At 46.8% G+C, this 18,082-nt stretch overlaps 1 protein-coding gene across 3 annotated transcripts in view; it reads left to right on the top strand.

The window, feature by feature from the left end:
* The window catches only part of MAGI3 (membrane associated guanylate kinase, WW and PDZ domain containing 3), a 177,589-nt gene that overhangs the window by 118,151 nt on the left and 41,356 nt on the right, over nucleotides 1–18,082 (top strand). For all 3 annotated transcript variants that reach the window (XM_045816463.1, XM_045816462.1, XM_045816464.1), the window contains exons 4-7: nucleotides 1,565–1,774; nucleotides 4,499–4,673; nucleotides 7,798–7,877; nucleotides 16,067–16,124. In XM_045816463.1, the coding sequence (XP_045672419.1) occupies nucleotides 1,565–1,774; nucleotides 4,499–4,673; nucleotides 7,798–7,877; nucleotides 16,067–16,124 (523 nt within the window). The remainder of the gene's footprint in view (nucleotides 1–1,564; nucleotides 1,775–4,498; nucleotides 4,674–7,797; nucleotides 7,878–16,066; nucleotides 16,125–18,082) is intronic.

Genomic DNA, 18,082 nt, shown 5'->3' with positions numbered 1-18,082 from the left:
ATAATTGCTAAGAATACACACTGAAATGTGTTTCTAGTAAAAGTCCCATCCTTAGAAAAAACGGACCTTGAACTTTTGTCCTGTTCCCTCCCAGTTCCATGCTAGTGGGATTACCGGGCATCCCGCAGGAGGTGCTGGTGCATCCTCTTCCCCACGCAGACCTCAGTTTGGAGCATTTCCATGCCCTTTGCCCCAGAGAAGTGTGCATGGGCTTTTTGTCATCAGTTCCTTGCTTCATCACTTCCGGGTCGGAAAGTTTGCTGAGATCCCATTAGTCTGTTTTAATACGAATCTTTGCCTCCGTCTGCATGACGGGAATAATTCCATTCCAGACCTGGATTTGAAAGCCAGGGAGCAGTGGAGTAGGGGAGAGGCCAGAAGTAATTGAAAAGCTTTCTGGTTTGATTTCACTGTTTTGCTCTGAGGATTTTAATAGCAATACCGCCTAAAGTCAAATTTCCAAAGAATGTGTCTTAATGCTTTCCCCTCCAAAACATGCCCGACCTACGGTAAACTATGCTGTCTGTAGATGTGCCACAACTTTATGATTGGCAGCCTGTGCTTTTTCATCTAGGAAAAAACACCCCATTGTATACCCCATTAATTTACCTCATGGGGATGAGCATCTTCACTACCTCCTCAGGAGCCAAGGAGTTTGTTTAGAAGATGTGATTTAAAAAATAAAATAAGCTCAGTATTTTACTCCAAAATCCTGTTTATCTTTTTATAACATCAGAAGAGGGATCGAGGCAAGGTCAGAGCTAGCAGGAGCCGCAGACTGCTGATGTGGCTGCATCCACTGAGCGCTTTCCCATTATGTCTGGCTGCCTGATGAGAGCCACATGACAAGTGGAGAAGATACTCAATTGTTTCCATTGTATCCTGGAACATTTATTTTTACTGCAAAAATTACTGATCCTCAAGACTTAACATATTAAAGTATTCTTGCTTTCCTGAGAGTATGCCAATATTGAATTATGCTAATAATGTCTCTATTTGTTCAACAAATTGTCAGATAAAATGATATAATTAGATTCTCAGGAAAACTTTCAGAAATTACTTTTACATAAACAGCCTACATTTCACCGCAGACTGGTTAATTCTTAGCCTTATCCTTTGCCCACGTATTTCCTCATTTTACCAAAACAGTTCATTTTGTGAGTTAGTTTTCTTCTCCTTTACTCCCACTTTTACGCCAATGAGTCTCACACAAGAACACCAGTGCATTTAAATTCACCAATTAGGCCCTCCGTTAGAACCCATGCAAAAACGCAAGCCCTCGTAGAATAAGTAACCTATACACACTGAGTCAACTTCCTGGCTTTGGTGCAAATAGTGTTAAAGTGTTAGATAATATATGGTGAAGGGCTCTTGAAAAATTAGTTATTTTTACTCTTTCTGCCTCCTCCTCTTCCAAGAAGTGCTTTGACTTCCATTTGGCTGGCGGTGGTCATTCAGAAACTTCAGTATCAGCCAGCAGGACAGAGACATACACCTGGTCATGTTGTCGTGACTCTCGATTCCACGTGAGTATTTCCAGCTGCTGTCACTTGGTTCATTTCAGGAAACTTCTACGGCACTCCCAAGCCTCCAGCAGAGCCCAGCCCCTTCCAGCCCGACCCTGTGGATCAGGTCCTCTTTGACAATGAGTTTGACGCCGAATCCCAAAGAAAACGAACTACATCTGTCAGCAAGATGGAAAGAATGGACAGCTCTCTTCCTGAAGAGGAGGAAGATGAGGACAAGGAAGCTGTTAACGGCACTGGCACCGCAGGTTCGTAAGCAGACGACCGACTCCCACGTGGTCGTCCGGGTGGACTTCGACGTGATGCTAGGTCGGAAGTAGTAAAATTTTTCACAAAGCACACGCAGAGTGAGCGACGAGAATCTAATATTTTTTTGTCAAGGTTTCATGTGGAACAGACTATATTTCTGTCAGTCATCTTGTATGCTGAAGTGAGTTGCCTCAAGTGGCCATTTTGATAAATTAGTCATAAGCTATCGTTAGTGATAATGTAAGATGACATTACTACAGCGATTTTCAACCAGTGTGCTGCAAGAATTTTTAAAACATGCAATACCTGACTGTTTAGTCGGGGCACTGACCTTTTTCTCTTAGATCATCAAATAAAGAAATCACAATGGCCTACCCAACAATAGCCCTTGGGTGTGAATAAATCAAAATTATACCTGTTTTTTTTGTCAAATCAGCAAAATATCTTTTAAAGATTTTATGTATTTTTAGAGATAGGGGAAGGGAGGGTGAGAAACATCAGTGTGTGGTTGCCTCTTGAGCGCCCCCTACTGGGGACCTGGCCCACAATGCAGGCATGTGCCCTGACTGGGAATCGAATTGGCGGCCCTTTGTTTCTCTGTCTGGCACTCAACCACTGGGCCACACCAGCCAGGGAAAAAAATATATTTTATATTTAGTAATTAGTTTAACATGTGCCATGAGATGAAAAAGGTTGAAAATCACTGTCCTACTGCTTCAAAGATTTGAGATTTATTTCTGATGCTGGAATATGGAGGTCTTGTTGGCCTAAGTCCTCCTTTATGGGATATGAACAAAATGTAGATGTTTTAAGGTATAGCCTTGAACCAAAACAAAGTACAGAGGTTTGGAAATAGGCTAGTAAACGGTATCTGAAAGGTTTGTTAGCAGCACTTTGACTTTACATTCAGAATCAGTCAAAGAAAATTTCCGAATTGACTCGTATTTTTTAGTAAATGCAGAACCAACAGGAGTTCCCTGGCGGAGAATCTTCTTTGGAGTACCCCTAAAACTGTGGTGATTGTGTAGGAAACTCTCACACTTCGGATTGAGAGTCTGAGGCGGAAACCCCAGAATCACAGTAGAACTAACTCCAGTGCTATTTATTACAGCGATTCCTTTCAAAACACTACAATGTAAGCTTCATGAGGGTTGGAATTTTGCTTATTCTGTTCATTGTTGTATCCCTTGCACCATGGACAGTGCCTGACACATAGTGGAAACTAAAAAATATATGTTATTGGGACCCAGGACACGAATGGGCTTGATCACGTCCCCAGGTCTGCAGAACCCATCACCATATCACTTTCCTGAAGCTGCCTGATGTTCCCCTCTATCAGTAATCAGTTTGCTGTTGAGACCGTATTTATCGCTCCAGCGCATTCACCATTCGCTCCCCCTCCAGACTGTGAGTCCTGTTTTATGGTCCTAACGTCTCACGTAGTTCATGTATTACCCCAGTATATTTGGGCGAAAACAGGTCTGGAAAGGTTTAGGTGGGTTCCCATCTTGTTCTTTATGGGTTGTCAAGGGAAATCAGCTCTTTTGTTTGTTTGTTTTAGTTCATTGGGGTTGCATCAGTTGATAAAGTTATGTAGATTGAAGCTGTGCAGCTCTGTAACACACCGTCTGCAGGTTGTGCTGTGTGTTCACCACCCCAAGTCGTGTGTCTTTCCATCACCGTTTATCCTGCCCTTATCCCCCGACCTCCCCCCACCCCCTGTCGTCAGGCCTTTTGATGCTGATGGCAGCTTAGCTCACCCACAGAATTAAGTCTGTTAATTGTTTTAAGACTGGGATTAGAGACCGTGAATTTGTTCCAGTGTGGCGATTTACACGTACGTCCTGGGTAAGCAGGGCAAGGAGGACGTGGCCAGGGCATGGGTGGGGGTGAGGAGCAGGGGGAGGTGGCGAGTGCTGGGATGGCAGGGTTGTGGAGCCGGCCTGGACAAAGGCGGGATGGAGTGCAGATCCCGGAGGGATGGGGAGCGCGGCAGGATGATGCCCGGGGCCGCCTCTGAGAGTCTGATTCCGAGGCACTGGCTGCAGTCCGGGGTTGCTGCGGTTGTGAGGTAAGTTCCGGAAACAAGTTCAAGGTGCATGCAGTGTGCACCCCCTGGGCGGTCACGGAGTTTTAGAGTGTGTGCCTGCCTGTGGCCTTGGGGCTCTACAAGGATGCTAATGCCACCGGCAGAGAATTATATTTAACAATAGGAAGTCCGTGGAGTGTGATTCTTAGACGTTAGTGCCATTTGAAAGGCCAGGGTTAAACGCGTACCAGGTAGCTCGCTGTCGCGGTGAAGAGCATAGGGGTTGCAGGGGTCAGTATCCTGGCTCTGCTGTTTGTTCGCTGCGTGACCTGGACGGAATGAACCCAGCCTCGCCGTGCCTTAGCTTCCTCGTCTACAAAATGGGAAGAGCAGTAACGCATTCTCATGGGGGCAAGTGAGGGTTATGAATTAATGCCTGTGAAGAGCTTAGACAGAGCCTGACAGTGAAAGGTCCGTGTGGGTGCTCCTAACGGCTGTCGTCGCTAGTCTTCTGGGGGTTGGTGGGGGCTCGGTGTGCGCTGAATTGGTTCTGGAGCTGCGTTTTGCTTGCGGCAGAATGCGGACACAGAGCCAGGGGCATCTGCAGGGAGCATGTGGCATTCCATGGGGACGAAGCGCGCTGCTGGAAGAGAGTGTGCGTTTACCGACGTCCCCCCTGCTCTGTTCCGAACAGAACACAGGGAGAGGCATTCCGAGCCATCCGACTGGGCGAGGACCGTCCCGAGTTACAGCCAAACCAGCAGCGCCATGGACTTCCGGAACTACACGATGAGAGAGGAGACCCTGGAGCCGCTGCCCAAAAACTGGGAGATGGCCTACACGGACGCGGGGATGATCTACTTCATCGAGTAAGCGGCGCCTGCCCCTTCGCCGGCGCGCCCTGCGCTGCGGCACCTGTCGGGAGCAGCTCAGCCTCGCTCCTCGCGGCTTCCCTGCCTCTTTTCTTCTTTAAATCGTTCTTCATCCACGTCACAGTTGGTTCTTAATCCGACTTTTTCCCTGGAGGGTGTTTTGTTTTTATTTGACTTAGACAAAGGGATAGTGTAGTCAATCTCTGCCTTTAGGAAAACAGGAGGATTAAAAACAGATTCATCACTAATAATGAAAAATGTAAGAAATAAAGAGGGTTTTGCTTTGCCTTTTTTTTTTAACCTTCAGGTATGTTGTCCCTCTTAACGAGCATTTCTAGAAAGTCTGTTAATGAGCACCTCTAGAAAGGAATTATTGTATGAGGGAAGACATATTTCTTATCTGAGCTAAATATTTTTCGTCCTAGAGTTTGGGTTTGGTATTTTCAGGCAGATAGGATGAGGGAGGAAAATCACTGATCCTCCGAATAATTGGTAAAATATAAATCCACACACACACACAACTATGACATGAAAAAAGCACTGTGAATATGCCTACATCTACAGAGATATAGAATACCCTATGTATTCAGTCAGCCTACAATTTTATATTGCTTGCACCTGAGAATATTACATAAATAATTATCAGCAGTTTTATCATGAAGTATCTTTATATTTTCATGCAGCTATAGTTTCTGTCTGTGAACTAACCTACCCAGAGGTAGAATGTCAATGGAGGAAAGGCGCAGTATATGATCATTAAAACACCGAGGACTGGACACTGCGCCCGGAAAAGAGCATGTGCTCGGCAACGCGGCAGGGGTAGCAGATTTGCATGTGTTTCCTCGAGTGGTCCCAGATCCCACATCCTTCACATAGAATGAGCCTCTCGCTGCCCCGAGTGCGATTCTGGTATTTAAAGGATGTAGATTTTGTGTGCATGGTGTTCTTTTTACCATATGTGGTGAATTATTGATTTTGCTTTACATTTATATACACAGTAATGACGCGGATTATACACAACAGACAAAATGAGGTATACTCTTCTCGATGGGCAATTTGAGGAGTTTTTCGAGGGTGATTTAGACTTGTGACTTCCATGCTGACTTTAGAATCAAACCCCCAAGTAAGAGGCAGAGTCACTCACTGCAAGTAGCTAGACGATCTTCAGAAACCAATTATGCGACATTGAATCTGACGCTAATTCACCCTGGAAACAGGATAAGTTAGTAAAATTGTGGGGGTGGGGAATTTGTGTAAGAAATGTCTTTGTAGGCAAACATTATCAAAATGTAAGATCTGAAACTATTAAACTTCTAGAAGAAAACACAGGGGAAAGGCGTTACGACATTGAACTTGGCAAGGACTTCTTGGGCACAACACGAAAAGCACAGGCGACAAAAGCCAAAACAGAGAAATGCGGCCGCATCACACCTACAGAGCCGAGTGCAGCCGAGAGAGACAGTGGTCAGGGTGGAAGGCAGACTCCATGATCTCAGAAGGGGTCAGTCTCCAGACCGGAGTGGAATATTATTCGCTGCTGGATAGAGCTCTCTCGTTTGCCATAGCTGAAGCGTTTGGTCCGTGTCACTGGTGCTGTCAAAGCATGCCTCTGTGAGCAAGTGACTCTGGGCGGCAGTCTTCAGCTACTGTGTTCTGGGTGTCACCTGTGGGCATCTCTTTCCCTTCAGAAACAGTGGGTGAAATCTTAGTGGATGGCCTGCGTCTGCTAATGCAGCAGTAAAAGTTTTCGCTCATCAAAACCACACCTAGCTTTCCTAAAGTAACTGTTTTTCATTTGGTTTTGTAAGATACGCTCATGTTTTGTTTTGTTTTGTTTTTTAACAATGTGCATGTGCTGCTAGGCCTCTGTGGAGTCTTAATCCTTTTCATTTTGCTAAAATGGATTTAACTGGAGAAATTATCCGACAGAATGGGTAACAGACTTTCTAGAAACAACCCCAATGTCTCCCTCCTACTGAGATCACCCATATTCAGAATACAAAGGAAGTTCCTACCACTCTCCAGTGTGGTAGGGCGTGGGAGGGGCTGCTCTGCAGGGGGCTCAGGAGTTGGAAGAGGTGTGAGAGGAGGTGATTAATGCCCTGAAGCCTTCGCTCCCATCCCAAAGACTGGCAGGTGCAGAGATCAGTGAGTTGATCTCATGACAAAGACCCCAAGAAAACGCACCTTGTTCACCTGGCCACTCCCACAGTATTTGATGATAACTTTTCATTTTGTTGCCTCCCTGTATATTTTCTACTGTGATTTTATCTTTCTTGACTCTCCTCGTATTTCAGATACTCAAACTCCAGTGTAACACTGTTTGCCTGCAGTGTGATGGTTTTGACTCAGCACTGGCTTCTGCTGCGCGGTGGCCTGGCGTGAGGCTCGCCGTGACCTCTAGTGAAATTAAACAGATGCTGCCCTTTGAAGGCATCTGTGGCCTGCCTCCTAATAAAATGGGGTGTGGGGCCATCTTTCTGTTCCACCTTTTTTTTCCTATTAAATATATGGTCCATACTGATGAAAACTTAGTTTCACAGAGTTGAGTTTAATTCTACCCATCATTTTTACTCAACATATCGCAGAAACAGACACGGCGACACTTTTTATTTTATTTGCCTCTACATTGTTTTATTTCACGTAGCCCCGGGAGCCCAGAGGCTGTGTCTGGCTGTTCATCTCTGTGTTCCCGGGCCCCGGCACAGTGGCCCCACATCACAGGGGCTGGAGAAATGCGGTGTCTTTTGTGGGGGAGGAGGAAGGAATTCAGCCAGCAAGCAGATACGGTTCTCAGCGATAACTCGGAGCAGAGGGCCGTAGCTCACGCTCTGAAACATTTTGACCGCTTTAAAGAGTGTCCCCTGCACTTGTCACCTTACCCCTTCCTGAGAATCTTCGCTCTCAAAGCCGTGCCTCCAGCCTTGCATTCCCTTTAAGGCAGTTTTGCAGTAACAGACCGAGAGCAGCAGGATTACTGACTCGGAGGAGGGCCAACGGAGCCTGCAGGAGATGAACGTTCTAGCGTCAGACACCGTTGAGTCACTTTCAGTCTTTGCTTTTGATAGTATCTTTCTCCCTCTTCGTGTCACTGTTTCTAACTGAAATCTTTATTCTGCAGCCACAACACCAAAACCACCACCTGGTTGGATCCTCGTCTCTGTAAGAAAGCGAAAGCCCCCGAGGACTGTGAAGACGGAGGTAGATACAGAGCCTTTTATACCACACTCTCGTAGTCGCGTCTCACTCTCCTCGCGCAGACGATGGGTGCGTTTTCTGAGGTCCTAGGCAAACCGAGGTGTGCGGCGGTGCCTTAGCACCGGCCAGACCTCGTTGTCCTCATCCGAACCGCGGTCCTGTCGCTGCCTCTGACTTAGTGAGAGACTTTCTTTCTCTCTTTTTTAAGGATTATGTGATTAAGTCTCTTGTGAAAAATCTCAATACAAATACATTTGTCACCTTTTTTTACATGTACTTTAAAGGTAACTGTTTAAATAATAGACCAACTTGACAAACTTCAAAAGTTCTTAATAGCTATTTTAAAAAATTAGGTACATTTTCAACCAGAGTAGCCTCATCATGCTTGTTAAGCTTTCAAAAATATATTTAATTTAGTGTCACAAGGCTAGGTATGCTGGTATCTAGGGCTAATTTTTAGCCGTTTAGAGGAGCATTGGAAACCCCATGAAAGTCTTTAGTAAACCCACCACCCCACAATTTGTACTGCTTAGTACTGAAATTCTTTAAGAATCATTGGATGATACTGCTTGTCTGTGTTGTATGTTATTGATTGTGTTTAGTGGTAGAGTCTTGCAAGTAAGTATAGAATTTACCCTAACCAAAATCGCTCACTATGCCTTCTTGAGTATAGGGTGCAGATGAAAAGAATTGTGTTCATTATGTGTCACTCATCAGAAATGAAGTACCTTAGTTTAAAAAAAAAAAGTGGCTTAGGATGAGGTTCAGATAGTTCCCCCTATAGACTGAATTCCAGTCCTTTACAAAACATTAAACAGAATTGTTCAGCATGATCGCAGTGTTAAGAATTTTCCTAGGAACAAGCAGTTGGAAAATGGAATTATTTAAAATTTCTATCTGCAGTGACTTTTTAAAAAATTAAATATGGGTGAGCAAATATACTGAAAGATGTGCAAGTCTTCTACGCTGAAAACTCTAAAACGTCCCTGAAAGAAATGAATGAAAACCTAAAATAATTGAAGAGATATACTACGTCCATAGATTGGATGGCACAATATTGTTAATGATGTGAACATCATTAACATTTTCTCTAAATTGATATCTAAATCAAATACAGTCTTAGTTAAAATCCTGAAAATTTGCTTGGAAGACGTCAACAGGCTGATTCTAAGACACGGATGTGACCACAAAGGCTGTGTTCTGTTGTGCATACGCACTACGTCGTCTTTGTCCAGTCCTCGAGCAAAGGACACTTCCACTGCTCCCGTGTCTTCGCCACTGTGAATAATGCCGCAGTGAACCTAGCGGTTTGTGTATCTTTGCAAATAAATTATTCAGGCAGGTACCCAGGAGCTGGGTCCTGTGGTAATGCCGTCCTTCATTTCTGTGGAAGCTCCATATGTTTTCCACAGTGGCCATGCAGTGAGTGTATGCTCCCACCAGCAGCGAACGAGGGTTCCTTTTTCTCCACAACCTCTCCGACCCTTGCTACAAGAAATAATTTTTAAAATCATTTCTGTAACATACTTACCTTGTGTGTAAGGCTTCCAGCAGTAAGTTCTTTGTGGAGAGGTCAGCCGCTGTAACCTAAACTATGTAACACTGCAGAATTTGACTTTTCGAGGTAGTGAAGTGAACGTGGTGTTGGTCTTCTCAGCACATCTATTTGCTGGTCTCCATCCTCTTTCCGGCCCACTCATTGTTTCGAGTTCAATTCTCTGCTGTTTCCTGTTTTCCCTTGGAGAGTGGGTTCATTTTCATAGCTCTATCAATTGACTGTAGTCGGGTCCCTTATCTACATCTCCAGTATTGTTCTCTGTTAAATGCTATTTCTGTATTTCCTATTGACTTTCTGTTTGGTTGTCCCACTAGCACTTCAAATAAACGAATTTAAAAAGCAAACAGTTTTCTCTGGAAGCCGCCCCTCCCTCTCTCTTTCCCTCAGGGGTGCCGTCCTTACACACCCTGGCCGGACCCCTGCAGTCGCACTTGCTCCTCCCTCTCCTCTCGCTCCAGCACCTGCTGCTCTTTTCTTCCCCCTGCTTTGCCGCTGTATATATTAGTGTGAAAAGTGTTCAACGTACAGACAGAGTGGTGGAATTTTGCAGTGTATGCCCACCACTGAGATATTCCGGTGAACATTTTGCGGTGTTTGCTTTTCCACACAGTTGTCTGTCCATCTGTCCTCGCTTTTCCCCTTCCACCTTTCTCTCCTTTCCTGCGCTCGCCACGCACTTGCATTGTCTTCAGACTTTTTCCCCCCTGGAGTGACTTCTCCAGTGTGTCCCTCCTGCCAGTGGTCTCCAAAACGTTGGCATTCAAACTATCTTTTGTTAGAACTTATTTTTCATAATGTTTCTTTTAGGAAAAGAAAGACAAATTAAGCTTCTCTTACTGTTTCAGAGACAGGCTGGCAATTCTGTGTGTGACTGTATGTGATTATCACATTCACCAACCACCCAGAGTACTAATTACTCTTGTCAAAGGCACTGTGGAGTTTTGTAGTTTGTTTTGCCCAGTTTAGTGGATTTAGAGACCATGTTACATAGTTTTGGGGATTTTTAAAAAGAATTTTATCTATTTTAGAGAGAGGGGGAGGGAGGGAGAAAGAGAGGTAGAGAAATATGAAATTTGTGGTTGCCTGTCATGTGCCCCCAACTGAGGGGCCTGGCCTGCAACCCAGGCTTGTGCCCTGACTGGGAATTGAACCAGTGACCTTTTGGTTCTCAGGCTGGCGCTTAATCCACTGAGCCACACCAGCCAGGGCCATGTTACATAGTTTTTAATCCAGACAAAACTAAAATGTGACTTTAAAGCTTTTCTGCAAAGATAGTACCAATTGAAGATAATACAAACACACAAGCCCAAATGAATAGTAAGAAAACAGCAGAGCTGACAGTTTTCATATTTTGCTTATGCTTTATTTCATACATATTAGTAGAGTAGTGCATACATATTTATGCATAAATATATATATCTCGGAGGCACATGTTCAAGTTTTTTACTGATAAGGCCACAGGATCAAAAAGCTGTGGCTGCGTTGCCTGTTGACCTTTGTAACACATTACCACCTTCATGCCTGCCCACTCGGATGCCTGTAACGGCTCCCTGCTGTCCGCAGCAGAAGTCTAGACTGCTGGTGAAGAAGTAAAGGCTTTGTATAACTGCACCATAATCTGTATTTTCCCAAGTATTTTCATATCAGAAATATGAACTACGTTTGTCTTTGCCTTTGCTGTGTGCCCGTGTGTCTGCAAGGACCCAGCCCCATGCCCTGTGCCCACCCGGCTCATGGCTGCTTATCCTTCTAAACTCACATCCCAAGTACAGTTTCCTTGTCATCTCCTCTGTGCTGACCAGCACCGTGTGGCATGTGTCTATTCGAACACCAGTTACATTGCACTGTTACTGAATGCCTGTGTTCCAGAAGGGCAGTCATTTTGTCTCATTCATCTCTCTATCCCTGCAGCAGAGACCAAGTGTGTGGAAGGGTGGGGGGAGGGAAGGAAGGAAGGTGCCCTGCCCCCCAGATTGTTCTGGTCTCCCTTCTTGCGGAAGTTCTGGGCGAGGCAGTGAACAGTGAGTCCGTCTTCACTCACGGGTTTGGAGGCGACGAGAGCCGGCGCACAGGAACCGGAGAGACGAGCGACCGTGACGTGGCCCTGGCCCCGCATGTGTGCGCACTCGCCACGGCCTTTCCCCTGTGGGAGGTGGACTCAGGCGTCCGCCCGTGGCCTCTGCGTCCGGCTGCAGGCCCGCCCACGAGGCAGGCGCCGAGAGACCAGAGCGGGTTGCACACGCTCTGCAGGCAGGCCGGCCGGCACCCACAGCCCTGGGCCAGGCCCGTTGAATTCACTCAGATCCCACCAGTCAGAGAAGACATTTTCCCATCCTTGGAGAAGAAAATGAAAAGGCTCAGAGAACTGGCAGTGTTTCTGCCATTCTCACCCCTCGGTGGAAGGTGGGAAACTGTGTGACTGTGTCCCCTGAGGCTCTTTCCATCGAGGGTGACCAGTGTCTTGGTCAGCTCGGGACCAGCCCGCGTGTCCCTGTCGCCCAGCGTGGGTGTGAACAGCAAGCACCTCACTGTGCGGTCAGCCCACCACGGCCGCCCCGAGACAGAGCAGCCGGAATGGCATTGGGCTCCCGCAGTGCTGTCCCCCCGCCCCCACTTTTCCATCCATGGTTCGTCCGAGCAACCTCGTCGGCTGCCATGCCTTGACCCCCGTGTCTCCCAGATCCTTGTCTCCCCACACTTCTCTGCCGGGGGCCAGGTTCATGACCTGAAGAGACCGTTGGGTGTTCTGGCCGCCATGTGGCGCAGGCCCCCAGGCGGAGCCCCCCTAGACTGAGCTCAGCCTCCCGCCGCCCTTGGGTTCCTGCCCTCGGCAGGGGACGCCACCTCCTCCCAGTTCCTGGAGCTCAGAACGGATCCTCACCCTCAACTCTTTTCTCACTGCACCTTCTTCACTGCGGCCAGCCCCCCGTTCTGTCGGCTCTGGCTTTCGGAGAGCACCTGCCGTTTCCTCAGCGTCCAGTGGCACCGGCACTTCTTACGCATCCTCTGTCGTCCCCATGCCTGAGTCTGGATCCATGCCTCCTTCCTGTTCCCACAGCTCGTCCGCAGTAGATGTTTAACGAGTGTTCGACGAACTCTCTTGGTCATTTTCATGCCTGGGCATCGCATCGGCCTCCCCGCTCAAATCCTCCCGCCGGCCACCGAGCCCCGTTGCTCTGGCCTCCTCGTCCCTGCTCCCCGTGCGTCCTCCCCAGCCCCCCTTCCAGCCTTCACAGTCTCTTGTCTGGGCTCTTAATGGCAGGTTTTATTTGTCTGTCTCTCTCTTCCCTCCGCTCCACCCACCTCATCCTCTGTGACTGCTGCCCGTCATCTTCCTCAGATGTAACTGTCATGGCATCACCGCCCGGCGTAATCAGCCCCGTCACCATCAGGATGAGCATCGGGCTCCTTCCCGCGGCACCGCAGACCCGAGGTTTGGTGCTCGCCTGGGAGGGGGCACCTTGCGTACAGCCTTCACTGCAGCCCAACCCGGCCGTTTGTAAGCACGGAAAAGGCCGGGCGTCCTCACACCGGCCTGCTCCTCGGTGGGCCCGGACGGCCGCCCCTCCCCCTCCCCCACCCCGGACGGCCCTTCAAGGCATCACCCGCCTTCAGAAGGCGCTCCTGGTAGCTGCCCTCACCTGGCGGGCAGTGTCCTCCTCCTCCTGCACTGCCCGTGTTTATCCTGATGACGTCATCTCTCTCTCCTGTCTTCCTGTTCAGACAACTGTTGAGGTCAGGAATTGTGTTTCCTTTTTTTTTTTTTAATTTATTGATTTTGGCAGGGTTCATTGATTTGTTGTTCCACGTATTGATGCATTCATTGGTTGCTTCTCGTATGTGCCCTAAATGGAGATCAAACCTGTAATCTTGGCGTATTGGGATGATATACTCTAACCAAATAAGCTAACAAGCCAGGGCCAAGAATTGTTTCTAATTTTAGTTTTGCATAAGGAAGGAAAGAGGAGGAAGGGAAGGAAGGGAAAAAGGAAAAAGGGAAGAAAAAAGGAAATCAGTGAAGGCATTGACTCCCTGGTAGTGTATAAAATTGCTAGGTACCTTGAAATGGGAAAATAATCACTTCGTCATCTGTATTAAATCTGCCCTGCCAAAAAACTGGCTAATGGTGTCACTCCCTGGAAGGGTTGGTAGTGATTACTTAAAGGAACCTACACGGTAAATGACCAGTTTTACTCTCCTGAAGACAGGGCTGGATATACTTGATCTGTTTGTTGCTCATTGCTTTACGTGTTAACTAAAATGCTGAATTAATTTCCAGGTTAACTCTGAAGTATATTTATGTTGGTCTTTTGTCCTTGTTAAGCAATAATGCATTTCTTTTTAGTGAATTTTCCGGATAGCAGGTAGAGTGTTTCACCTGTCTCTGTGGTTCCTTCGATCACTGCAGACTTCCCGAAAGACAAAGTGGTCTGGTTGGGTGTGGTCGGACACTTCATCTCCCCACAGTACCATTCAGTTCCCGTGCCAGCTGAAGGAAATTTCTATTAAAAGGAAAAACTCTTTCCTGGAAGATTCTTAATGATAATGCCTTGGTAATATTATTATAGAACAGTTCTGCCCAGGTACGTAGCTCAGTTGGTTAGAGTGTTGCTCCGATACACCAGGGTTGTAGGTTCAATCCCCGGTCAGGGCACATACAAGAATCAACCAATGAATGATGAATAAGTGGAACAACAAATAGATGTGCCTTTCTCTTTCTGTCTCTCCCTGTCTTCCTCTCTTTCTCTAAAATCAATAAATTAAAAAATATATATTATTATAGAACATTTTTAGAGATATAATCCAACAAATACTCTTATCCATGTAACAGTTGCTTGTTCATAAAATATTGCTCCTAGTTAATTGGCAGCGGTTTGCGTCATAGATGTGGAAGATCAAAGTGAACAGAAATGTATCTCAGTTCTTCTGTTTTCACCCAGTAGTTACTTTTCAACTCTTCTCATCTTTTCCACCTCAGACATTTCAACCAGGGCTTTCAAAGGAAAACCACAGAACCTCACCACAGTTTGAAGCCACCAGTTGCTACACACACACACCCACAAACACACACACACACAAACACACACACACCCAGGCAGAAAACATGCTGGAGAAAGGGAGTGGATGGAGGTGATGGAGACACTTTCATCAAGAGCCTAGTCATCTATGTTCTCCTATTCGGAATGTGCAATAGTATTTTTTATTAGCACATAAGAGATTGCAAAGTTTATTCAGTTTGTTATACTGGAATTTTTACTGATGAAGTCGATAACATCATAATTGGCCAAATGATAAAATACCAACAAGTCTTTTGATACACCCAAGCCCATTTCCTGTCTGGTATGCGCCATCTGTGTGTGTGTGTGTGTTTTAGCACAGCCGAAAAGCACTCTGAAAGAAATGGAAGAAGATAAAAGTGGGGGGTTTCTGTTGAAAAAATCTTCAGGTTTTTTGGTTCTATTTTACACGTCAGTTACTGGCAATAAATAATATATAATGACCCCATGTAAGCTGTTTCTTCGTTACTACACACGAATACGGATTCTACCGAAGGCACTGTGGTGGTGAAGTAAAATTTCCTTCGGCCACTCAGATCAAGTTAATGTAAGGGAAAGTAGGTATTTCGTTGGATTTTAAGCAAATCTAGCTTGCCCACTTGAAATGGAAAAGATCCAGGGCTGGACTTCCCTCTGGGGAGACGGGGGTCAGAATACGATAGACGTGGTCGGCCCGTCTCACAGATCCTGCCGAAAAGCCTGGGGCGCGGCTGCTTCCCGCGCTGGGCTGCGGGGCGAGCGTGACTCAGGTCAGCGTCCCCGTCCCCGAGCTTTTTACATGAAAGGACTGCAACAGCCTCTCTCCTGAGCGTGGTTTCACCTTCCGCGGTTTCAGCTACCTGCGGACAACCGAGGTCCGAAAGTATTATAAACGGAAAAGTCCAGAAATAAACAGTTCGTAAGCTGTAGATCGCACATTGTTCTGAGTAGCGTGATGAAGTCTCGCGTTGTCCTGCTCCGTCCAGCCCGGGATGGGAATCCTCCCTTTGTCCGGCGCGTCCACACTGTATCCCCCCAACCCACGGTCGCTTCGTAGCCATCGGGGTTATCAGATTGACTGTCACACTGTGAAAGTGCTCATGTTCGAGTCACCCTTGTTTTCCTCAGTCGTGGCCCCAACGTGCAGGAGTAGTGATGCTGGCCGTTCAGACACGCCAAAGAGAAACGTGAAGGGCTTTAGTGAAGAGTGTGCAGGGATAGGAAACATCATAACATAAACAGGGTTCAGTGCTATCGGCAGTTCCAGGCATCCACAGGAGGTCTTGGAACGGATCCCTGAAGGATAAGGAGGGACTACTCTGTGCGAGGTGGTTTTTTAAATAATTAGCATTTTCATGGCTTGTGATTCAGATAAACACCTTTGAGTGTAACGTCCTCTCATGTTCTGAGGTTCTGGTCACTTGCAGAGACTCCCTCCCCTGGTTATTGAAGAGCCACTCAGACTCAAGCCGTTTGCTCTTTCAAAGTGAGCCCTCAGCTCTGTCTGTCTCCCAGCTATGCAAATTCACTCCCTGGCGAATTCTTTTCTGTTGGTTTTGAAGCAGGCATTTCGCTCAGTTCTTTCTTTTCTCTTGCAGAACTTCCTTATGGCTGGGAGAAAATAGAGGACCCTCAGTACGGGACGTACTATGTCGAGTGAGTCTGTTACCTCCTTCTCTGTTCTCCCTAACGTGGGGCTTTCACTGCACAGCTTTCAGGGCTGCTGACCACCTCGCTTCCTGCTGCTGCCGTCCAGCTGCTGCTGCCATCCAGCGGTCATGGTTTTCCGGGGAGGGGGTGAGAGGGCAGGACCTGAGCCTTTACTTCCCGGACTCCGGGCTTCCAGGAAGCTAGGGGGTGGTTGCTGGTGATGGGTAGTTGGAGACGTCACCCTCACTACAACAGCCTCTAAAGAGAAAGGCAGTGGACAGAGAACCGTGAAACATGAACGCTGAAGGTCACTTCCAACACGAAAGCTACTCGGTTTTGAAAACCAGGAGAGAACTTGAAGGGCAGTGTATCACATGACCCAAAATTCTGAGGTGTGTGATTAAAAGTGTTCTCTCTCTCGAGGAGTTATTCCAGGAAAATTTGGTAATTTGGGGGGATGAGTGACAGCTGCTCCTCCCACAGCTGTTAGGGTGGCATTTAAACAGATAGGTGTTGGCGTGGAACTCCAGACACCTGGCTTTGCCAGCCAGAGAAATGAAGGTAATGTCAGCACCTAATTTTTCCTTCCCTTTTCTCCATTTATCAAATTGCTACATTGTTATGGTTATTGGGGTTGCTTGTCTTCCAAATGCTACAGATACAATTTTGACCTGGGGCATCTCGTAGCAGACGGTAATTGCATCAGAAATGTTACTGTTTCCCTGGAAACTAGAAGTCTCAGCCTACTGCCTGTATAGTGAAGGCAAAATGATATTGTCACCTGGGACATGTAGCAAACCTGAGAAACTTCTAGTTTTATGATGACTTACTAGTTTGTTATCACGTGTTGGCATAAACAAGTACCAGTTCCTGATATTCATCCTTAAAGTACCTCAGACGCCTGTTGTAACTCTAGTCTGTATCCTAATGTGCGGCTCGTCCCTTGAGTCATTTTGCTGAGAGAGATTTTGGGACATGCTTAAAACTCTAACTTGTACCCTAAGGAAATGACTCAGTCAGTGTGGCCCTTAAATCTCTAACTTGTCAATGTCGATATTTTGGTTCCTTTGACAGGTGATGCTAATTTTATTTCCGTTGTGCTATTAAATATCTTGCTGGTACTGTGATGTGAAAAGTACATAGCAGCTCTTTGGTTATTTTTCTCTAACGCAGATTTAGTTACAATAAAGAAACAAACATTTTTGAAGTCCAGAGAATATTTGAAGGCCAACTAAAAGGGTTTTGTGAGATTTGTTTTTCTCCCTAGTAGTTTAGTCGATTTAAATTGGGCTTCAGTCCACTATTATGTGCCATGGACACTTTGAACGTTTCTGAGATAATGACTCTCATCCTCCTATTGTCCCTTCCAAATGAATTCGAACATGTGGTCAAGAGGTGAAAGTCGTCTGCCTGTTACAGACTCTTGGGCTGAGTGCTCTGGTTCTCATTAAGCAAAGCTATCATATCGTAGCGCAGCAACTTGGCGGCAGATCCTGGAGTGACCCGCTCCCAGCCGTTGCCGAGGTACGTGCACTCGCCGACATCAGCAGCGGCAGCAACGGGGTTCGGTCTGATTGTTCCCCGAACACGCTCATTTTGCAGGCAGATAATTCATTAGATGAAGAAGGAGCAGGCCGTACTGGAGACGCACGTGAGTGTGGAGTCGGCCGAGCTGTGGAATGTGGCTGCGCTCCCAGACCGGTTAGCTCTGGCACCGCGAGCACAGCCGTCCACAGCGAGTTTGCTGATGGAGATAAAAAGCTGTTGCGGGAACGGCCACTCTTGGCTCTCCCGGCGTGTCAAACCAGATGGCACCGTGATCGCTCTTGGCAGGGGCCGGCTGGTAGTAACGCCGGCTGCAGTGGCGGCGTTTCTGTGTGAGTTTTGATTTCCGAGTCTGAGATTCCGACATGGATTAATGTAGTCTTGAAAATGAAGTTGTTCCAAAAACTGAAAGGCAGGCC

Source organism: Phyllostomus hastatus, unplaced genomic scaffold (genome assembly GCF_019186645.2).
Source record: "Phyllostomus hastatus isolate PE091 unplaced genomic scaffold, TTU_PhHast_1.1 phas_scaffold_216, whole genome shotgun sequence".
Lineage (NCBI taxonomy): Eukaryota > Metazoa > Chordata > Mammalia > Chiroptera > Phyllostomidae > Phyllostomus > Phyllostomus hastatus.
The sequence above is the reverse complement of the archived record's forward strand: the minus strand, read 5'-3'. Positions and strand labels throughout refer to the sequence as shown.